Source organism: Periophthalmus magnuspinnatus, chromosome 7, assembly GCF_009829125.3.
Source record: "Periophthalmus magnuspinnatus isolate fPerMag1 chromosome 7, fPerMag1.2.pri, whole genome shotgun sequence".
Classification (NCBI taxonomy): Eukaryota; Metazoa; Chordata; class Actinopteri; order Gobiiformes; family Gobiidae; genus Periophthalmus; species Periophthalmus magnuspinnatus.
In genome coordinates this window covers 18,033,952-18,057,323 of record NC_047132.1, presented here as the reverse complement: position 1 = coordinate 18,057,323, position 23,372 = coordinate 18,033,952, and the positions used below count along the sequence as shown (strand labels likewise).

At 39.3% G+C, this 23,372-nt stretch overlaps 5 protein-coding genes across 7 annotated transcripts in view; 1 reads left to right on the top strand and 4 right to left on the bottom strand.

Moving 5' to 3' along the window:
- The window catches only part of pcsk1nl (proprotein convertase subtilisin/kexin type 1 inhibitor, like), an 82,891-nt gene that overhangs the window by 15,259 nt on the left and 44,260 nt on the right, over positions 1-23,372 (bottom strand). The window lies entirely within an intron of this gene.
- Positions 431-2,447, bottom strand: uxt (ubiquitously-expressed, prefoldin-like chaperone). Its single transcript, XM_033970156.2, has 6 exons — positions 2,226-2,447; positions 2,054-2,135; positions 1,738-1,805; positions 1,158-1,265; positions 1,026-1,089; positions 431-750 (listed from the first exon to the last, which is right to left on the bottom strand). Exons 1-6 carry the CDS (start codon positions 2,306-2,308, stop codon positions 688-690), a joined length of 468 nt encoding a protein of 155 aa, XP_033826047.1. The 5' UTR covers positions 2,309-2,447; the 3' UTR covers positions 431-687.
- On the bottom strand, positions 4,703-5,691 carry fhit (fragile histidine triad diadenosine triphosphatase). Its single transcript, XM_033970157.2, has one exon. It carries the CDS (start codon positions 5,681-5,683, stop codon positions 5,228-5,230), a length of 456 nt encoding a protein of 151 aa, XP_033826048.1. The 5' UTR covers positions 5,684-5,691; the 3' UTR covers positions 4,703-5,227.
- On the top strand, positions 5,691-10,818 carry cdk20 (cyclin-dependent kinase 20). Of its 2 annotated transcripts, none has more exons than XM_033970152.2 (8): positions 5,691-6,417; positions 6,540-6,653; positions 8,125-8,313; positions 8,464-8,585; positions 8,677-8,739; positions 8,871-8,994; positions 9,464-9,619; positions 9,918-10,818. In XM_033970152.2, exons 1-8 carry the CDS (start codon positions 6,343-6,345, stop codon positions 10,098-10,100), a joined length of 1,026 nt encoding a protein of 341 aa, XP_033826043.1. In that variant the 5' UTR covers positions 5,691-6,342; the 3' UTR covers positions 10,101-10,818. The 2 variants fall into 2 exon arrangements, with proteins under 2 accessions (XP_033826043.1, XP_033826044.1); XM_033970153.2 differs by having other exon boundaries at positions 6,074-6,417; positions 9,989-10,138.
- Positions 11,015-23,372, bottom strand: part of LOC117374005 (membrane-associated guanylate kinase, WW and PDZ domain-containing protein 1) — a 36,278-nt gene continuing 23,920 nt past the window's right edge. For both annotated transcript variants that reach the window (XM_033970140.2, XM_033970138.2), the window contains exons 17-21: positions 16,833-17,027; positions 16,110-16,183; positions 15,833-15,979; positions 15,575-15,713; positions 11,015-14,299 (exon numbers count right to left, since the gene is read on the bottom strand). In XM_033970140.2, coding sequence (XP_033826031.1) covers positions 13,458-14,299; positions 15,575-15,713; positions 15,833-15,979; positions 16,110-16,183; positions 16,833-17,027 — 1,397 coding nt within the window. In that variant the 3' untranslated portion in view covers positions 11,015-13,457. The remainder of the gene's footprint in view (positions 14,300-15,574; positions 15,714-15,832; positions 15,980-16,109; positions 16,184-16,832; positions 17,028-23,372) is intronic.

Here is a 23,372-nt window from a genome sequence, read left to right as displayed (position 1 = left end):
GCACAACATCTGCAAACTGCGTCGTATTCATTGGAGAAGACACTTGACTTCTCTTTGTAATAAAAAATATGCATTGTTTCTAAGAATAAATTTGGATGAGCATCATGTACGTTTGTTCATTCATCATAAACCCAGCCAAAATGGAATTAAATTGAGTTGAGTTGGAGTTAAATTGAGTTAAAGGATATTAGTGGTGTGTGTCATTGTAGGATGACTTGCAACATGCATTTGAAACCACAACCCTGCATATTCTGCTCTTATATCAGTGTGATTCAAGTATGAAGTCTAATATAATATCTTTGATCAGCTACCACAGAGGATTCTACAGTAATTACTTTTACTTCAGCACTAGAAATTACATACTTACATATCATATACTTTACTACTTTAAAATATTACAATTATCAAGTAACAATACACATTAGTGCACAGAAATCTTGAAATAATGGCGATTTTGTAATTTAACTTACTCAAAATGTTTTTATACCATAAGACATACAAAACAGTCACAAAAGAGCAGTAATTAGTTCTCTGTGTTTTCCAGTGGTAGATGTTTCAGACTTATTTCATTCAGAATTTAACACTTAAATTTCTTATTTTTTGGAGACAAGCATACGGCTGACCCTCCGCTAACAAAGTCACATATTGCACCTTTATATGAAGGCATGTCATTATGGACAGTTCATCTCAGAAGAGGTCTCTGCTTCGGGACTCAGGCAAATCACTGAAGCCCTGCAGCTCTCTCAGACCCTGTATAGATATAAGCAGAATATGCAACATCAAAACCCATACATGACAAGTTTCATTGACGAGATGTCCAGAATTAGTGAGACCAGTGTTGTTACATTAACACATTCATACAGCCAAGACAGCCATGTGTATGCATGGCAGTAACAGGACTTGAACCATTGGATAAATTGTCACATGGCAGCATTTTGAGAATTGTTTCTTGTTGTTAGTAAAACAAAAAAGTGGCTTTGGAGTTGCATCTTAAATAATGCCAATTTAAAATTGCGATTGCATACCTCTAAAACCAAGCGGATGTGAGCTTTGATTTTGGCAGAGTCCTTGGTGAGCTGTTCAGTGAATCTGAAGAATAATGCAGTTAGAATTGTTCAAACTAAACTTCTAATTTCATAAATATTTTGTGTACGAACTGTGTGAGTTGAGCAGTCTTCTTCTCAATAAACCTCAGCGCTTCATCATGGGTCATTTCCACAAAAAATCCATATCCCACAGCAACAAAGACCCTGGACGCATCCTCGCTGTGGACAGGGACAGAGGATTAGGGGGCAGGTTTTCAAACTGTTATACAAAGAGTCTAATTTAATTTATTTTAGCCATTTAGTCTCTGGTTTAGTCCTAAATTAACCCTGGTTCAGTGAGAGACCAGAAGGTTCTGATAGAGGACACAAATTCAAAACAATCTGTGTAAAGCAAAATGTTAGCTAAAACATAATACTAACCATGTCACAGCTCAATAGGCAGCTGTAGAAAATGTTGTTATATCAAAACAAAATGATCTATTTTTTTATAAAAGTATATCCATAACATCCTTGGATTTAATTTAAACCCTTGGCAATAAAAGTCTTCTGATTCTGATTCTGATTACTACAATGTGTATCGGGTGGCAGAGGCAGTACGTTTTTTTATTCATTTAAAATGCATGAAATTACAGAATTATATTGTATTGTAACTGAAATAATGATATTGTGTATGGACAAGTGTTCATCTTACATTTGGGCTTCAACGTAGAAATTACACCCTAGATCCACATCAGTCTTGAGATGCTTTGATCCCTCCTCCTAAAAAAAATATCAAACAAAAAATTCCTCTTTACATTTTTCAGCAAAATAAATATTAGCTGGTATAATCAAGCATGTCGTTGACAGCTGACTAAATGAAAAACTAACGTGTTAACCTAATATGGTTTGGTGTGGCTCACAGACTTCCTTGGTTGATAAACGTTTGGGGTAAAATGATAATAATTGTGTCTTTTCTGATTAGAATACTGAATCACTGACTCCACGCTTTAATCAAAGCTAGTACAGACCTGGAGACTCTGAAGCGTGTTCTTGAGCTGCATGTATTGCGAGAGTTTCTCATAAACAGAGTCCCGCTGCTCCAAAATCTTCCTGTTAAAAAAACCCCAAAAACAACTACACGTGAATATACATCTCTGTGGCTTCTGTGCCCGTGTCCAGTGTACAAATACTCTGACTTACTGCAAGTCTCTCCGGAGTACTTCATTTATGAAGTTTTCGTACTGCAGCACTTTCTGGTCTATGCTAGCTTTAGCATTAGCCATAACAGTGGCTCTACTTTAAAATAGACTGCTAAAGAAAAAAAAAGTTATCATCTAATTTGACTGTGTTGGTCAGAGGTCCCGTTTAGGCTCTGCAGTTGTTGTGTCATTCTAAAGTAAAATAAAGTATAAAATAACTGATTTCAGATGCTAAAACAGAGTCAATCCAGCGTCAACCACAGATCCACGGTGTAAACAACGTGACAGAGCGGAAACAACTCTTCTTTTAATCAGACACTGATCACAATTAGAGCTTTGATGTAAACAGCGACACCTGCTGGTTCCAAAATCCAACTCAAACTCAAATGTAAAGATTATCGGCAGTACATAGACAAATATTTCCTAAAATCTATATATATTCTTGGCAGGATCATGATAAATAAAGCCAGAACCAAATTTGGAGGTATGAGAGCATGGGGCGTCCCAGAAGGGCTTCTGTGATTGGTTAGTGATTTCTACTTTTAGACCTTATCAGAGGAGTCTGAAAGATTTTGAATCAGGTGAACTTGGTGAGATTTGATGATGATGAGGTTGAGTGGTGTGCTCTTGTCCTTGGCTCTTGCCTCCGTCTCCTGATCAGTCCTCACAGAACAGCATCAGGATGTGAGTCAGAACACCAAGACTGTCTTCTTTTGTGTAATGCCACAGTGTCCTCTCCTTGCATTTCCTCTTCTTTTCTTAAGTAAGTAATACACTACAGTAGAGATGGTACAATATGGATCACCCCACCGCTGTGAGCAATAACCGATATGCAGATATCGCTGTTGGTACTTTAAAATCTATGGTAAGGCCCAGAACTTGAAGTAAAGTTCATAAATGTACTTTTTATGGTAAAAAATAACAACAAAATGCATTCATCTGGGATTTAATGCAGTTTGTTGAAAGATGGATCTTGGCACAATGGACCAAAGAGACGTATATGTCACTGCCTTAGTAAAAATTTAATGATTCTCAAAATTTGAATCCTGAATTCTATACACATGATGCATTGTGGTGCACTTTCCTTTAAATATTTTGGCAGTTTTGCAGTTAAATAAATAAATATCCATGCATTTATTTAAACAAATGCACCAAAGTTACACACTTTAGGTTGTGTTTTCCTTCAATGCTATGGCTGGCCAAACTAAAATCAATTGTGTTACTAAATATTCAAATTAAATTGAGTCAAGCAAATAATTAGGCTGTAAACTTAATGTATTGCATTGTACATTCTGCATGGATGTTTGATCGAATTATCCCCATTTTTAAATTTTTTTTAGTCTTTTGACATGAAGATGAATTTCTTTTCACTTAAAGTGCACTGTATGCTTGCAGGTACTGTTGTTGTGAGTGTCCTGCCTCAGACATTCTGCTCCAATGTGTCACTGTGGCTACAAAAAAACACCCAGAACCATCACTCTCTTCAGTAAGAATCAAACACACAGAAAGTACATTTGATCCTGGTTTAGACCTATTCTATTCATCTTTGAGAACTTTCTACCTACTTACCTATGTTTTATTCCTCATATTGACTGATCACAATTTTATATTTGGTTTTATTTTATATTCTATAAGATCCTAGACATAAACTATACAGACCTTTTCTTGTTTTTAATATGAATTAATCTTTTAATAAACACATAAATAAACACAAATACCTTTAAGCAGGGACACAAAAACTAGAGAACATTTCCTCCTTAGTCTGAACTCTTCTCCGGACTACTTGCTATGACTGACAGCATTTGCTGTAGACCTCTTGATAAAAAAAGACCCAAGCTGATTATTGGTGATTATAAATGAATCTTGATCTAGATTCAAATTCAATTAATTGACGAGCCCTAAATTATGGTTCAAACCTCTTGTAGTCCATGGTTTATTCATACTCACATGTGGAATGCTTAAACGTCTCTGCAGATTGCAGACAGGCTGTGACAGTGACTGAGCTCAGGACCTTCCAAGTCTGAAACTGACCAACCATTTCCTTTGGGACAAAGAATATGGTAAAACTGTTCCCTTCACAGAAATCCATAGTGAATACTACACACCATCTTTCTAATTCCATTTATTGTTTCTTTGAATACTGAAACAGAAACATCTTCAACTCTATTCTTGTCTGTTGTAGATTCTGTTTCATCTTGTCCCTGCAAGGCGCCAAATACAAACATGGATGACTGAAGAAGAAAATGGTCATATTCATGACCACTGGTAAAAGCTCTTAACTTAAATCACAGTTGCAGTATCTGAAGTGTCCAGTGTCTACTAGTGTGAATGCCAGAGTCAGATTCACTTCTCCTCAAAGACCATGGATTGGAATAAAGTTATATTACATTAAATTTGAATTGATTTTGTACTGAGCAGTTGTGCTTTAGTTCTGGTTGACAACATGTTTGAACCTGGTTTGTTCTTGATGTGGTTCTGTTTTTATGTGTGCATTTTGTCAGCCATAAATTCCCATACAGTTCTTGAAATGATAAAAGTAATAATCACAGCTTTATACCACCCTTATCCCTCCATACATGGGCTTCTAAGCTTGAAATCATCCATTCACAAAGAACCCTCATCCACTAGGGTTTGCAAAATTTGAGGAAGGGAAGAGAATGATCTTGCCCAAGAACACAATAACAACAGCAAGCAGAAAAAAAAAGTTCCAATAAAAGGAGACTATGGATGATGTTCAATTAGCTGGAAGTTGTTAACATGTAATTTTGGGCCCTGGGTACAACCTAACTTGGTGAGCACATTGCCGACTTTGTGAGGGTCCCGCTTGCATTGGGCCCTGAGTAAACAAGAGCTCTTTACTATAACATAAAATTGATATCAAGAGGTGAAATTTGTCTAGTAAGAACATTTAGTGACATGACAGCTGATCTCAAATGCTCTGAGCCCAAACTGTTCAGAGACAATCTAGTGAAAACCATTCCAGCTTATCCATTACGTCCTGGATCACAGTCTTTCGAGTCTGTCCCTGAGTTCTGCTGCCTCTTGGTCCATTTCCTCCGGACTTCTCCACTTGGAAGCGTCCTCGTCCTCAGCGTCGTGCTTCTGAAGCTCATCGTAAACGCTGTCGTTCCGCTCAAAGTCGCCCTTCCTCCGGGGCAGGACGTGCACGTGTACGTGCCTGACTGTTTGTCCGGCCTCGGGTCCGTCCTGGACGCAGATGGTCAGTGAAGTGGCTGCGAAGTGAGTCTCCACGAGCCGCGCTACTCTCTGCGTGGTCGAGAACAGGTCCGACACCTCCTCCGGTCTGAGGTCTCCGAACCGTTCCACCACCCGGAGAGGGCAGACCAGAACGTGCCCGGGGACCACTGGTTTGCGATTAACGAGCGCAAAGGACAGCTCCGTCTTTAGGAAGACAACGGAGGTCCGAATCAGGTGCTGACCGAAGCGCAGACTCGACATGATTGCAAATGCACTGGTGCATCAAAGGAATACAAAAGAGAGTAAAACATAAACTGCTTTCTATTGTATTAGATCAAATTCCGCTCAATTTGCTTTTCCATACCTCCTTTCACATTTACTCACACATAAAGTGCCAAGAAACCTACAGTACGGAAGCTGAATTTGGACAAAATAAATGCAATGTACACACTTTTCTGAGACAAAACATTTATTTGCAGCCAGAACAAGTAGAAACAAGCCAAAACAAGCATTTCAAATTAATGCTGACTTTTCAGCATATAAGTCTTAGAGATAATAAAGCAGGAAAAAAAGATGAAACGGCAACAGTAATAATAGTTTTGCCCACTAGATGGGGCAATTTCTCTTGTGGAACGGAAGCTCGACAGAAACCTAAACAACAATGGCGACCTTTCCTTTTGCACTTGCCAATCCATGCATATATTTTGGACGGAATGTGAACAGATATAAATAGTCTACAGTTATCAGAGTGCTAATAAACATTGTGGGACATGATGCGCAAATGCCAAATGTTTATTGTCAGATTTTACCACAATTTTAGCCATTAACTCCCGTGTTAGCATTTTGGTTGCCATGGAAACGTAGATTCGTTCGAAGAAATCAACCAGCGTGGGCAAACCAAGAGAATCTACATTATCCACATGGAGCAATACAGCATCCTTGGCCGCATTGGTGAAGGCGCCCACGGCATTGTCTTCAAGGCAAAACACATAGAGGTAATTATTAACAAACAAATTGGCTCGTTGTGTTGGCCTTTCATGACCAAGATATGCAAGTAGTAAAATATATCTAGTAGCAATGTTAACAGATGACGTGATAAATAAAACCTGTTGCTCAGACTGGAGAGACTGTTGCACTGAAGAAAGTGGCTCTGCGGCGGTTGGAAGATGGCATCCCAAACCAGGCTCTGAGAGAAATCAAGGCCCTGCAGGAGATAGAAGACAACCAGCACGTGAGTCTTCTTAATGCTGGTTCATCACACAGGGTGTTTCTTTGCTCATAGAAAATTATGGTAGAAGGACGTTGTCTGTCCTCAGTCGTCCAGGTCTAGTCCATAGTGAAAGGCAAAGTTAAATCTGTCAGCTGGACAAAAAGTTGTAGGAGATGTTTCACTGCACATCCAAGCAGCTTATTCAGTTCTGGTCAGATTGCTGGTGGACACTGCCTTATATCTATCTGAATGAAGGAGCTAACTACACTGAAACTGTAAACAGCTATTGTTTACAGTTCATTCAGCTTAATGGTCCTAATGACTCACTCTATTGTTCTCTTTGTTTCCTTTGTTTGCTTTGGGTGTGAGGATGAAGTTATAAATTGGAGATAGATGATGTCTAAGGCCCCCATTCCTGTTCAAGGAAGGATTGTCTTTCCTAACAAAAATTGCTTCTTTAACTCCCCTCTCAAACCATATCTTTTCTCTGGCTAAGATCTGTACCTCACTCTCTTCAAAGGAGTGTTTAGTGGCTTTGAGGTGGAGATGTATGGCAGACTGGGGTCCAGAGGAACTCTTGCGACGGTGTTGGTACATTCTCTTATGGAGTGGCTGTTTAGTTTCTCTAATGTAATGCTCACTGTACTCTTCACTACCTTATGGAGTAGACCACATTACTTTGTTTATGGCTCAGGGTTTTGTCCTTTGGGTGAACTAGTTTCTGTCTTAAAGTGTTTGTAGTTTTGAAATAGACTAGAATCTAAAACTGTCTGAAAGTTCTCTGAAGTTTTTAAGACACACCAGCTGGGTAAGAAAGAGTTATGCCTTTCCTTCTCGGCTCAGATTCCCTGATGTCCTGTTGTTTTTAGCTCTCTTAGATCTATTAAAGGCTCATTTTGGATATCCACAAGCTGAGAGGGCTTTCTCCACCTTTCACTTTTCCTTCTGTGTTTGTGGGCACCACTAGAATTCTGTGTTGTAGAGTACGGATAACTCCTAGTTTGTGCTGCAGTGGATGGTGTGAATCAAACAGCAGGTATTGGTCAGTGTGTGTGGTGTGGGCTTCCTGAAGACTTCTACCTGCAGTCAACGGTCCTCTCATATAGTTACTGCACAATCTAAGAAGGCCAGTTTGTTCTCTTTGGCCTCTTCCTGTGTGAACTTGATATTTGGATCCACTGCATTAATATGTGCAGAAAAGGGTTCCAGATCTTGTTTTTGATTTTAGTCCAGTTGTCATCCACATATCGATACCAATGCGTGGGTGGGGTGCCTGGAAATGAGGCCAGTGCATCCTGTTCAAATTGTTCCATATATAAATTAGCCATAATAGAAGAGATTGGTAAGCCCATGGCATGGCCATGGATTTGCCTGTAGAGGAGATGGTAGAAGGACACTACTGAGGTTTGAGCTGCCTGGAAGCAGGAGGTTTGGAAAAAAGAAGATTTCCGGATATTGTGTGTATGTGTGTTCTATTATATTCTTGTTTCAGGTGGTGAAGCTGAAGGCTGTGTTTCCTCATGGGACAGGCTTCGTCCTGGTGTTTGATTATATGCTCTCTGACCTTTCGGAGGTCATCAGAAACTCTGAGCGCCCCCTGACCCCAGCACAGGTCAAAGGTTACATGATGATGCTGCTGAAAGGCGTGACCTTTCTGCACCACAACAACATCATGCACAGGGTATGTCTACACAATTATAACTCTTAGTGTTGTTCGATTCCAGCTCCCACAGGTGAATAGTGTTGCTGTGTCCTTTGGCAAGATCCAGCCCATCGGTACAACCCTTTACCAATTTATTTATCATTAATATTCTTGTTTTTGTGTATGTAGGACCTGAAGCCAGCAAACCTCCTCATCAGCTCCTCTGGACATCTGAAGATTGCAGACTTTGGTTTAGCCAGACTTCTTAGTGAGCAGGGGGAGAGACTTTACAGCCACCAGGTCGCCACTAGGTACAAAAGACAATACTTCTTTATGCTTTCTTGTTTAATATTTGCCAACTTATGTTTATATGAATGAAAACCAATGTACCTTGTCTTTCAGATGGTATAGAGCTCCTGAGCTGCTTTATGGAGCCAGAAAATATGATGAAGGAGTGGACCTCTGGTGAGCAATTTTGGCCCGACTACACTCAAAACTCAAATTAGTCTCAGGGCTGATAACTCACAAGCTTCTTATTGAGAGACACAATATATGGTAACCACTCTGCCACAGTAACACTGTTTGTCATATTACAGGGCAGTGGGCTGTATATTTGGGGAGCTGCTGAACTCCTCTCCTTTGTTTCCTGGAGAGAATGACATTGAACAACTATGCTGTGTGCTGAGAGTGTTGGGCACACCCACTCAAGAAACATGGCCGGTAAGTCTGCTTTTACCACCAATAAATAAGTTATAGCAATGTTGTCTCTCCCCAAAATGTCAATAAATCATATAATTTAGTTGTTCCTCGGACATAAGAGTATGGCCTCGACAACAAGAGCAATATGCAAATCCAAGCTTTTCCAAATTAAGAGAATGTGTAATGTGTTTGTTATATAATATTATAAATCATCCTTGAAAAAGATACGTGTTGCACTGTCAGGACAATGGTTCATGTATGATTCACTATCACACAGTTTTCTAGTCCCAGTTCCTAGGTTTCAAGCTATGGCAATGCCCCTGCTTCACCAGAGAAATTAAGCAATTCAGATCAAAATGTTATACATTCTGAATGGGGAAAGGTCCTCACAAAATAACAGAAAGTAATAATTTGCCTTAAACCCATGAATATTATTACTTGGCATTGTGATATTCATTTTTGAATGGGCCCACCTGTCTGTATTTTGCAGGAGATGGTGGAGTTACCAGATTACAATAAAATCACATTTAAGGACAATCCCCCTATCCCACTAGAGGAGATTGTCCCAGATACTTCTCCTCAGGCTCTGGACCTTCTCTGCAAGTTCCTGGTTTACCCGTCCAAGCAACGCTGCTCTGCCAAACAGGTATGAGCTATTATAAGTCAGAAACACACAGGAGTAGGCTAAGATATTATTACTGTTGCACTAGGTTAAGTAGTAAAAGGTGTTTTCTTGTGTTTTGCTAGTAATCTTATATCTTTGGTTGGGTATAAATGGGCACACTCCCTGTCAGACTATCAGATCTCATCATCTCCTTTATATGTTTTATATAATGCATAGCCTAAGAAGTGTTTGAATAAAACACTGACTTTTAAATTAGACAGTGTACTCAAGTGCAATATGTTTACAGTCTACATGGCTCTAAAATGGCTTTGTTCCTCAGGCACTGCTGCACCCATACCTGTTCACACCCCCTCTGCCCTCACACCACTCTGAACTTCCCATTCCCCACAGACGACCCCCCCGCCACAGGGTCCAGGCCCCTCCCCCTGACCTGTCTGTGGACCTGCCCTTGAAAAACAGCCTGGTGGACCCCAATCTGCTGCACCTGTGGACCTGCCCCTAAAACAGCCCACTGCACATTGAACTCAGCTGACCCACGCACTACTGGTAGTTACTTAATGCCAGCACTGTGTGATGCATTCCTCGCTATATTTTGGCTGAATTCCTGCTTTATTGAGCCGTTGTCCACAAGCAGACTGAAAGCTGTGTGAGTCTGTGATTGAAGCATGCAGGGTAGAAGTAGAGACCCAAATATTTAAACAAAATATTTGGGTCTGTAAAGACTTGTATCTCTTTTCATGGCAAGAAGTTGCTGAAAATGGTATGACATCATCTAAATACCACAGGTCTGTTGTTTGTTTTGTTGAAATACTTCCTGTATTGTAAAGTATGTTATCAGATTTTAATATTTTTACATCAAAGGGCAAATAGTGCAATATCTGTAGTTAAGACATTTTTTCCAACCCAACACTTTGTTACGACTACCACTGTTAAAAGTCGAGAGGGAATTTGTGCTCAAACTCATTTATTAACCAGTGATTGTTTTTGTCTGTATCTTTGTTGTTTGTTTGGGCTTAACTGGAGTCAACAGTTTGGGAACCACTGAATATCAAACAGTGAGTGATTTAAAAAGAAGTGTTCCCTTTTTTTCATAGATTCATTACATGTAACAATGGTAAAATATAAGGAAATGGTTCTGTATAAACATCAAGTTTTCTGTCTGCCTCTCTTCATTTAATTCATTAAAATGTAGCAGAGGGTAAAAATAAAGGCACTGGGTCAATTTTGTTTTTTGTTCATAATCTCAAATTATGAAAAGTGTCCTCTGATATTAAAACATTTTAAATTCATTACATTAATACTAAAACTTTACATATTTTACAACATTTTAAAAGTACACAAATGGCACCCAAAGGTATCACGCTTCAAATAAGTTTCTCCTTTGAAATTCCCAACCCACTGAAACTCGGACACATCTGGCAGATCTGACATCACAGGTTTTTATTGAATTTGGCAAAGTTGGAATCTCAGAATAAGGCTGGTTCACGTCTGCTGCTGGAATCTCTTAAACATTTATTCATTTCTAAATTGTCTCTGTAATAAATAGTATTTCTGTATTCCCTGCTAACAATGTTAAGGTAAAAAACCCAAAACACTGACAGGGACATTTACATAGAACTCTCATAAAATCATTCATATCTAGTGTTACAATATTTTTCATTCTCATTAAAAATCTGGTGGATTTGTAGAAGGGGTTTTACTGGCTGGTTTTAGTTTCAGAGCTGGATTACTGCGTAGCTGGAGGAGTAGACTGGAGTAGAGCTATTCTGTGATGATGAGGATGGAGCAAGAAAACGTCCATCAGAGGCACAGCTCATTGTAAATACATAAAGTCAGATATGTTCAGACTGGTTTGGATATGTGGGCAAATGTTTATATGGGTGAAAAAGTAATGTTAAATAGAGCTGCCAGGAAACAGGAGGCTTGGAGGAAGACCAAAGAACAAATATATGGATGTAGTGACAAAGGAAGTTAGTTAATCCGAATGAAGATGCAGAGATTACGAGGTTAGAGCAAAGGAATATGATTATTATATTATTATTTATTACCCATTCCTTCCTCCAGCTCAACAGTAGACTCTACATTTTTTTGCTTTGAGCTGCAGTGTGGCCTCAGCAGCAGACTGGACAAGGCTGCACTGCAAAAAAGGAATATCTACGTATATGGGTTCAGTGAGTTGAATTCTGAATATGAATGCTGATTTATGTAGTTCAATTTATTGGAAAGGTCTTGTTAGTAAAGCAAATAAAAATTACCCTAACTATCCACTTCAAGAGTAATAATCTAAATTCAGGCCATCCTAATGTAGATGTTCCTGTTTTGCAGTGTGAATATTGAGGCACTTTTCATCAGCGGGGACCATCTTGGGTCCACACGCGTCACAGAGGGCTGCAGCGGTGGCGGCCATCTTTGACACAAGAGGGTATTTATGGCTCAAATTCAGAAAAGGTCAAAGGGCGTATCTCAGGCAGAAGCAGGCAGAGTCTATCTCTAGATTAGTATGAACAGGCAAGTACAGTTTTTATAAAAATAAATCATTCCATTTTCACATGCACAGGTTAAACAACGCCACCTCTAGTCTGTGATCTGTGCTGTCAAAGCCTATGATGGACATTGAGGACAGAAAACCAGAAATAACAATTAATGAGAAAAACATGAGGCCAGGCTCCAGCCTGAACATTGCCAAGTAAATGTACATACAGACATTCTATAGGTCTGTAAGTGGCGGTTTTTGACATCTGATATAAAAAAAAAACTGCCAAACTGCTGTGCAAAAGATCCACAATTAAAAGAAAGAAGAAGAAACACTAAATGTATGAAGAAATAATAACAGAGTTAATATGAATCTCATAGGAACATTTGGTTTTAAAAATAATGTTTCTGAATCATTGTCAATAACAGGCTTATGCAGACTTAGACCAGAGTTTTGCATAATTTCACTACAACCAACAGTTCTTTTGGTCTGGACTCAAAGCAGGGTTGGGGTCACAGCAGCGGTTCTGGGTCTTAAACAGGACTGCAGAAAGTCCTTCAAAATCATTAAGAAATAAAATATGGGATGATTTTTAAAAAATGTTTTATTGTTCTGTGCACATCCCATAACACTGCAAATACATTACTTGAATTCTTAAATTTGGAGTTGTAATTTATTGCAGATGTGTTTGATATACTTGTTAGACCGACAGTTTCTGCAAACATGATAATAAAAATGCAGTTCAGTAAATTTTCTAAATTCAAATCCTTTTATCAAGCACACATTTTGCAATGTAACAATCTAGATGCATTGACTCAAAAGTGAAAAAGCGTGTGATTTTCTGAGACTCCTAGAAACGTATTCTTAAACACATCCAAAAATTCAATATAAAATGTCTGTATTGCTTCAAGTCTTTCTAACTGTTTTCTCGAGTTCGTTCTATAGATTATTGCTTTTAACAAATTTTACACCAATAATCAACCAACCAGCTGCCAACACTGATAAAAGCAATGCTTTTATTTAACTTAATACAACCAGCAAAACCACTGCTGTGCTGCTACTCATTATAAAAATAGGATTTAAAGCAGACCTCCGTAACTTTTTCACTTTTAATTTCTGTTTGGGACAAAAACTACACTTACTTAATATGCTTCAGTGCCACCAAGCTGACAAAAGTACACATTACAGTTAGGCAACATTTGGGTTTAAAAATAATAATCAAGGGATGGGAGAAAAAGCAAGTTACTGAGTTCCACTTTAAACCTTTGTGCCCGAGTCCAGACCCTCTGATGTGTTAAAGTGAGCTGCTATAGAACAGTCCAGCGCAGCCAAAGCCGAAGAGTAAAAAACAAAAACATGAGCCCTTTATGTAGTCTTTATAAAAGCTCAGAGTGAGAGCCCGCCCACCAGGCTATGCCCATTTAGCCGTGAGCCAATCAGAACCCGGCTTAGTTTTTGGGGGCTTGGTTTGAGCCACCGACCTGGTGGTGAGTTCGAATCTGCTCGTCTCCAATCAGAATCTTCCCTCCATGCGATACTGGCAGCAGATTGGCTGACCTCAGAGAAGCTGGCGGCTGATTCACTGTCAGAGGGGGGATGTTCATCACGCGGCATCAGGAAGGAGAAGGGTTCAGAGATTCGCTTTGACTCACGATCCTCCACCATTTTAACATTGTCCGCCTCTTTGCGCTTGCTTCGCCGTTTCTTCTCCAAGACCTCTGGAACCACACCCTCCTCCACTATAGATGTGCCCCAGGAGGTCGCTCTGTTTCTGGACACACTTCGGGTGCTCCTCCCCTGTTCCTCCTGGTGCTTCCATGGACTCTGCTCTGTCATATTTCTATCCAAAGATGGTGCTCTGTTCCTGGATACACTCCGGGTCCTCCTACTCTCCTCCTCCTCCTTGTTCTTTCCCACACCCTTTTCATCCCAGGACGACACTCTGTTCCTGGGTAAACTCTCACTACCTCTCCTCTCCTCCTCCTGGTTCTTCCCACTCCTCTTGCGGTGTTTTTGGCTCTTGTGGTGAGGTTCCTGGTCCACTGTGTCCAGGTCTAAGTCTGGAACAATGGGCCGTGGTCTTGCTCTGGTTTCTTCTCGGTTCCTCTTTGTGCTCCTCTCTCCCTCTCTTCCTCCTCCTGGTTCTATGGTGGTACTGGCGGCGGCCACGATGGAGTCTGGCTCTTGTGGTGGGGGGGTGGAGGGGGAGAGAGCTCCTTCCTCAGGGCCTGCATCAAAAACACACCATCAGTCAACTGCAGTTCCACAAATGACCACTTGCTTTTGCTGGAATATGTATTTCTTATGTAAAGCATCTTGATTTTAGTAGTTTTGACCTGTTAATATAAGTAATCTTGTTTTTGTTTTTTTGTATTTGTTTAACATTATTTCTGACTGTTTGAAGTATATTGTGTTTTTTTTTATCAGTCTGTTATTCTAAGCCTGGGTCAAAACTGCTTATATCAAGACTTTTAATGTCATTTAAAGCCATGTATTCCTTTTTACATTTTCCACTATCATTACTTAAAATGCGGATAAACTAACATACATACCAAGGTGCTATTTTCAACCAAACTGCATCTTAACGATAAGAACGTCCCAAGATTTTAACAGTAGCTAGTGATGACAAAAGAGTAGATAAAAAGATAGGTGATGAAATAAAGTTGAAATTTGAGCAGAAGGAGGAGGAGTCACAAACCGCGAGTTGTCTGTCCGCCCAATGACGTAGAAACACGGCTCGCCCTGTTTGGAGTTGGTCATGCACAGAGACAGGCTCGACAGCTCCACTGATAGGCAGGGAGGAGAAGTGCAGGGGGAAAAACAGGAAGGATGAAAAGAAGAGATGCAAAAGATGAGAAAAAGACATCCTAGTTCCTACTTTAGTAAAGCTTTGACGTGGATATGGTGTATCTAGGTTTGGATGCTAGCTGAAACTGTATAGTCATAGTTAAGCATGCAATTACTCAAATGCATTATTGCGATTTTAATTATTGCCCTATTTGATTTAAGGTGACCAGACATCAGTGCTTTACTGGGACAGTTCCAGTTCTGAGTCCTGTGTCCACTGTCCCAGTAGATTTACCCAAAACCATTGATTTACCCCAGTTTTATAAGAAATGTTCCAGGTGTTCCTGTTTTTAACCTATTTGATCCCCATCAACAGTAAAAGGGCAATATATTGTAATTTGTCTGGCCAAAATACAGAAAACCATGCTTTAAAATGAACATAAGGCAAAAAGATGCACTGACAGAAATCCCTCAGATTATAACTGAGGGAGTAAGGAATGGACAGTATTAAGCACTCTTTTCATAATTTTATTTATAACAACCATTCCAACCTAGGTGTGTCTTAGTTTTGGATTTTGAAATTCTGGTCATCTTTATCTGATTACAAAAATCGAATCAAAAGTCCAGGTTTAGTCCAGGTTTTGTCCAGGTTTAGTCCTTGTTTAGTCCTGGTTCAGTCCTGGTTCAGTCCCAGTTTAGTCCTGGTTTAGTCCTACCGTAGTCCGGTACATATCCGTTGCCCCTCTTCAGGACCAGGTGGATGTGGTTCCCTCCTCTTCTGATCTGGTCCACTGCCTGAGAGTGTGTCATGCCTGCAGTGCTGTCTCCGTTAATCTCCACCAACTGATCTGAGACCTGGGGCAAAAATAACAAGTAAAATACTTGGATGTCTAGTAGAGGTAGTAGTAGAAGTAGTAGTAGTGGTAGAAGGAGGAGGAATAGTTGTATTGGATATGTACTGCAGGGTGTTTTACCTGTATCTTGTTGCTCCTTTGGGCTGGCCCCCCCTGCATCAGCCCCAGCACGTACAGCCCCATGTTGTACTCAGAGCCCCCCCTCAGAGAGAAGCCAAATCCTGTGGGCCCCCGCTCCAGGTCCACACTGTAGAACCGGCCCTCCTCCTGGAAGAGACAGTCATAATCCGAAGAGACACAAGGTACTGTCAGAGAGGATACATTTAACCCTTGCATTCCCTCCGGTAAGACCCAATGTGTCCCCACTCCTTAAATTGCATAATTTTAAGTTGAGTACCTTTGCTCTGGATCTGGAGCTCCTGATGACACGTCCATCAATGTCCAGGTCTGCCCCCTCTGTTGCTGGACTATCTGGGAGAGAGAATAGGGTCCTGGTTTAGTCCTACCCTGGCTTAGTCCTGATTTAGTTCTGGTTTAATCCAGTATTAATTTATTTATGTGTAAAGGCCATACATGTGACCTTTATATCTTCCAGTTCAGTAAAAATACAGTGCAGTGTGTTATAAAAACTGCTATGGGTAAAAAAAAAGGTAATAAATAAATAAACTGTAAAATATTGCCTCCGGCACTTTGTTGGATGCAAACAATGAAGTAACAACCCCATTTTGTCCATTTAAGGTGGACTATGCAACTTTTATGACAGAGGGTCTCCAAAGACTCTACAGGTGTTTATATTGCTCAAAAATACATTTAAAACACATATATTTGATTCACCTCTTCATAGATCTGATATGTGACCTTATCTACTTGTCTACATGGAGACAGGTATGTTTAATGCCATACAGGGAAATATTCTAGGTATAGCAATGACATCTCCTTGAAGACAAGCAGGTGACAGATTCTCTACCAGGAAAGTTACATAGTGCAACTTTATGGCATGCTGAATGCTGAAGGACCATGTATTTTTATTTCTCTATTGTATTTTTATTTCTCTTATTTCTCTATTGTGCAAAAATATAATGGGAGAAGGGACTAAGTGGCCTTTAATCCTGGTCCTTACTATGCCGAGGTGCAATGGTGAGCCGGAGGGTGTTGCCCGCTCTCCTCAGGATCTGAGCCAGGTCTCTGTGCTGCAGTCCTCCCACTGGTCGCCCCTCCACTCCCTCCAGGTGGTCCCCTGGCTGGATGTGTCCACTACGGGCAGCAGGACTCCCCCTGCGGACTGTGACGAAGCGGTGGGACATGAGAGAGCCAGCTGTAGACACACAACAGAGAGAGAATAACTATAAGAGTCAGAAAAACAGACTGCAGCAGAGTGGGAGATGTTTCAGTTCTCTTGGATGAGAATAAAGTGCATATGGCAGGTTAGACTACATATTTCACTGGAAATTTGGGTGAAGTTTATAATTTGACTTCCCGGTTGGACACAGGCAGAAGATAAAACATATATAAACGTAATTCCATGTTAACAAGGGCCTAAAGGTGAAGGTTTAAACTGCCAGAATAAACTTTGCATAAATGGTCCGTGCATTTTGGATAACATTTTACTCACAGCTACTTCCTGTATTTTCACAAGCTGCCTCTAAACTGATGTAAAACTATGATAAATATTTACCACAGGCACTATCCCACTAAACTAATTAATAATTTGAAAAACATGAAAACCTGCCAAAAGCACTTTAAGACTGAGTCCATCTTGTTTTGTGGCTATGAAACATGAGGCTTGTCAAGGCAGACCAAAGAGCAGATGAGTGAAAGAGAACATGAAGTTAGTTGGTGTGACAGGGTTGGTTTGTGGTATCTGACAGGTCTGTTCTGATGGCTCTAAAAATGTTCTGGGGTTAAATTATTGAGGCCTGTCTCCTCTAATTTACTCCAACATGTTGTTCAGCAAAGTTTCACCAACCAATAGGCAACAGGGGCATTTTCTGAATTCAAGTCATTTTAACCCAGGTAGATGTTAATTGTTTTTTAAACCTAACCCGAGGTGAAACATTTTTGCGTATATCCAGTTCACCAAAATCAACAAATGAATAGCCGCTCCCTATTGTTTTCAGCTCTGGACAAAGCATCAGAGACTCTTTGGGTTGGTTTTCTCTGTAAACAATGTCCATTGTGTGAGTCTTGTTGCATAAATAAACCAGATTTCTGAGAAATCCTGAAGAGTAATTATTTTGAAGAGAATGCAGCAGCAGGTGGTGCTTTCATGGACTTAACAGCGTCAGACTTTAAAGTGCTGTGTTTGGACAGACACAGAAAAACAAAGTATGTACGTGAGCATGGTGGCAGCGGGAGAATCAGTGGGATTTACTAGGAAAAAAAAGTGTATTTGTTTTTGTTGGGTTAATAAAATAAAATAAACATCTGACTTCAGATACCTGAGAGATAGTAGACAGTTGTCTTTGTACAGAAAAGAAAAATAGTTTATGTGGCTGCTGGGCTCGCCCCAGGGCAGCAGTGGTAAATTAACTCTATAAAGTCTAATCTACCACCAGAGTGTGACTGAATGCACCAGATTGTATAAAGTTGGTGAAATCTATATTGGATTTGGGTTGTTTCTGGCCTGCACTCTTCAGTGTTATCTAGTTTGAGTCTTTACCGTTATATTGCGGTGCGTTCACTGTGGCTTGTACTTGTTTCTGTGGTTGAGATTATAAATAATGTACAAAGAACATGCTTGTGCCTTACACACAGAATTTAGACGGAATTATCATAAAATATTCAACAAGTTCTCATCAAAAACTCAGCCTCTGTCCTCTCTGATTACTTCACTCCATACAGGCGCACATGTAGGTGAAGGATGTTGATTTGGTTCATTAGTCATTAACTGCAGCTAAACTGCCCTGGGGCACTATGCAAATCCAATGCATCATCATCATATAAAAGACTAATAAACCAAAAACAGCACTAACTCTAGGTGTAATAAATCAGGACTAAACAAAGACCAAAACAGGTCTAAACCAAGACTAAACCAGGTTCATCTAGAGGTGAGAGGTCGGACCCAGCTGTAGTTCGAACATGGCTGGGAGCAGTTTTACTTTGACTTGAATGACTCACATCTGGGACTCCACAGACAAACTCACTCGCGGCTATAGAGCATGGAGCATCACACATTCTCTCTCATCCCACTAAAATAACCACTGACAAGCTGCTGAAGCAGAATCCATGTGTCATTTCTATACCAAGCATTGTTATAAAGATTACTTTATGCACCGACCAGATCAATCAGATATTCTCTAATCTTTTCAGATCATTATGTTACAATTGCACAACAGTGAGCTTTTGGACCTCTTGTGTTTAGTTTAGTCCAGATTTAGTCCTGGGTTGAGTTATGTTCAGTGGATTTTGAGATTAACCCTGAGTTCTGGTTTAGCTATATTTCTCCCCCAGTCCAAATACTTTCCTCCAAGACACATTCCTCAATCCGCCAGATTTTAAGGAATATTCCTGTTGTTTTTCTGAAAATTGTTGCCATAATTTGTGCTCTCCCTTGATCCAGATCAAAGGTTGCACATTTTTTTTCTGAGATTTCACAATAGCCTCCTTCAGAATGTTTGGGATCGGGACCAAAAGCTGCTCCTGGTTTGTGTCTCCACGTTGGGAGAGCTCACATAAATGCAGTTTTTAAAAGATTTCACACATCCCCTTTTGTGTTTTATAGAGTGCAGTTCAATCCAGATTTGTATACAGGTCCCACTGACAGTTTAATGCTGTGCTATAATTCAAGCTTCTACTTATAACTTATAACTTCTACTTATCACTTTTTTGCCAAAAATTAGACTGTAAAAAAGTTGCACTTTTAGCAGATCAGCTATTGGCCTTAAATTTCCAGCAGAGGCCGATATCCAGTTTGGCCCCACCATCAGCCGAAAGAACATATATAAAGCCATATTTGAACACTTTACTACGAAGAGGACACAACACAGCTCTCTTATCTACTTTGTAGGAAAAAAGGGTTGTGTATGAGTTTGTACTAATATTCAATTATTGTCTTATTGACTTAAGACTGAAATGTCCGGAAAGAAATAATATAATTAAATAAAGTAAAATTATATCATTTGGGAAAATAATCAAAATCTGACCTCCTTAGCAGGGCTTGCTGTCCAGTGGTTCCTCTCAATTCAAAAACATCAACAAAACAATATTGCTAATGGCCATGAAAAAAACTGTCGACCTCTAAATAAAAGCAAGTGTTTAAACTTTCAATTTCCATAGAGTCATGCAGGTGACAGGCCACCTCCAAGAAGTTACAGTGTTTTTGTTTTTTTTTTTAAACATGTGTTTATTAAGATTTTCCATTTTCATTTGAACAAGAAAAAAAACAAGGCACTTAGACAAGGAACATAAAAGAAGTTACAGTGTTGCTTTAAATGTGTTTTTTTTTCCTTTATATTGCTGTTCTTATTATAATTAAAATGCTCAGAAATCATTTTTGTGAACTGTAACTGTAACAATGAAGATGACATCTTCCTCTGCCCTAATTTATCTCACAGTAACATTACAGTAGGAGTAGACTTGAAGTGAATCTCTTCCTCATGTTTAAATTAATCTAAGTTTGGTCCATTTTACCTTTGACCCTAGGACTCACTGCGTTGGCACCTAAATGAGTCTCTCATTTCCATATGTCTAACCAGAACTAAACCAGGACTTAGCCAAGTCCAGGGCTGGTCTCGGCCCTGTCTGAAGTAGTTGCGTTCCTGAGCTGATAAAAGTGGAGGAGCCTCACTGATAAACACTTCTCAGTCTGAGTCAGAAACATTTTTAAGAAAACTCTCTGCACATTCACTCACATAGGAACTAAACTGTGGATTACATTAGTCCAAACCTGGTTTAGTCCTAGTCTTATTATACTACATATACAACAATTTCAACATCTTTAACAGTTCAAATGTACCTCCCCTGTTTCCTCTGTTTTGCGGTACTCCACTGTGGGTCAGGAGCAGTGTTAGTGAATATTTGAAAGGATTTGGTTAAACTTTTTTGTTCAGAACAATAAGAACAATCAGAGCTGATGTAATGTTGCTCAGTTTACAACATTCAGATTACAATATGTGGGTAAGAGGCTGAACGCTCATTTAGTTGTTAATAAATTCCTAGACTTTTTACCGTGACCTTTCTAAAACAGGAAACAACACCCACTTCTACTGTTTTAACAATTTAGTTGTTTTAAGGGTTTGTTATAGGTACAAGGTGCACCCTTCCTCAGGCATATAGTTGGAACATTCCACAGACAAGAGAAGAAGATATTAGCCGCACAGTGATGGGTCGGTAGCCTTTCATACCCCTGGATCTAGTATTGTTACTTCAAACTAGTATCGAATGAACTGAAATAAAACTATTGATGGTTTTAAAGATGTACAAAAACCCTTTCTTTCTTTCTTTCTTTAAAACCACGTGAAAGAATGTAGCAGTAGTAAAACATGTGTCCTTGAGACTTTCTATTGTTCAGGATTGGCCTTAGGGTCAGATGTGGAGTTAATGTCCCTTCTCAACCATGTTCAATCTATTCCAACTACATTAGTATTAACATCATTATTAACTATAAATACAATACAAAAATATGTCTGGTTGTGGGCAGTGATCACACTCTCTGTATCTTGCAAGAGAAGAGAATACCAATTTTGTAGGAAGTATTTTTTTTAAGAATTTTGAATATTGCGATAGAAGCAAGTACTGTAAAATGCATATTATTAATCTGCTTGGTTATGTTGTCAATTATGAGTGTATGTTAATACATTTATTAACTTTAAATACAATACAAAATATGTGAGTCTGGGTATCACACTCTCACAAACATCTTGTAACAGAAGGGATTTTCTACTCCCATTTGAAGCATATCAGCACATAATAATATAATACCAATGTGATTTTGAAATAACTGCTAATTTATGCCTCTGTAAAAATTAGAACTGAATTTTGACTTCAGAGCAAAGGTTCCCTCTGACCCAGTGAGAGCTGCAGTTTCTCTATTTACTCAAACTGCACTAACTCCATACTAGACACACACAGACACAGAATTGTTGGGCTTTCATGCTTCTCATTATACATTGGCTTACATAAACCTAACCATAGTTCCTAAACTAACCTTAAACCTATTTTAACCCTTATCTGAACTTTAAACCATGTTATTGATATAATAAAAATAACTGAGGTAGGTCCCCATGAACTATGTGTATACAGATTTTAGTCCCCACATGGTGCTAAATACCCACCCAGCAAAAGAGAAATAAATCTGCCCCAAACTGCAACAAGTCTAATGATGAGTCAGTAGTTCCACAAACAAAAACAATATATTACACTAAATGTAGTTCTATAACTATAAAAGTGAATTATTTTGTAGTATCCAGACCACAGAAACTGTAGGACTGACTGTCTTTCTGTTACTGTTTAAACTCATCTCACATGCAGACAGCAGAAAAGTAAATATATTTTGAAAACATACAAAAGGGAGAAGTACTACTATTCACAATAAACTGAAAGAACTAATACTAAAATACTACTATTACAATCAATGTGTGTATGTGACTGTGACTATAAGCCAACTACTGCAACTACATACAACACATTTGAATTCCATCTAAAGGTAATATTTAAAAATCCAGGTCATACCTTTATTGTGAGTGAAACAAATATTTGTGTTTCGGTCCTGAGAGTTAATAGCTGTGCTCCTGGTCAACTTCCAACTCCAACTTTGGGTCTAAGGCAGGTTCAACGTGGGACAATGGTGAATGGATTTAAAGGCTAAACTAAAATAAGAAATGTGTAAAAAATGTCACTGTCACCCATTGAACATGGTTGATCTTTTTAAATTATGTATTATCCTCATTTTGTCCTGGTTTATTGCACACATTTTGATCAATAATTCCAGACTTACGTTTTGATTCTTTGACCGTTTTCAGAACTGACTGCAGACGTTCCAACATCTTCACCATCCCACTCAAACAATACACCACAAAATTATTTAAAAAAAAAAAAGATTTTTTATCCCGTTGGAAAAAAGCAGTATTAGTATCCCAGATACACCTGCTCCTGCCTGACGTGGTTGTGTGCTTCTGTCTGCTCCAGTCTGCTTCACCCTGGTTTCGGTCTGAGGTTGAGAAGCAGAGAAATGCACAGAGGAGGGGCCAAGATAAAAGCAGAGGGGAGGAGCCACAGCTGAATACAAGGGAATAAATATTTCAGAATTATATAAGATTATATTTTTTAAAAATGAATCAAGTAATATTCATTCAGTAATTTGTTGTTTAAAAAAAAAAAAAAAGGTATATATGTTTTTTTTGTGTATAAGAATGGGTGGATGTTAACAAAATACTGTGACAAAAATAGGACTATTTAGATCTGAGCTACATCCAAATTCAAAACTAGGGACAAAAACTGGCACTAAACCAGGACTAAACTAGGACTAAGTCAAGACCAGACCAAACCAGAGCAAAACAGGATCTATAGAACTAAACTAGTGCTAATGTGGGACTAAACAAGGGTAGGTCTCAGCTTGGACTATTAAGACGGTAGTTTGATGTCTTCACAGTATTGGTAAGTGCAGGTCAACAAAGCTGCAAACCAGAGGAATGTGTGTGTGGGGGGGAGAGGTGCATTCAAG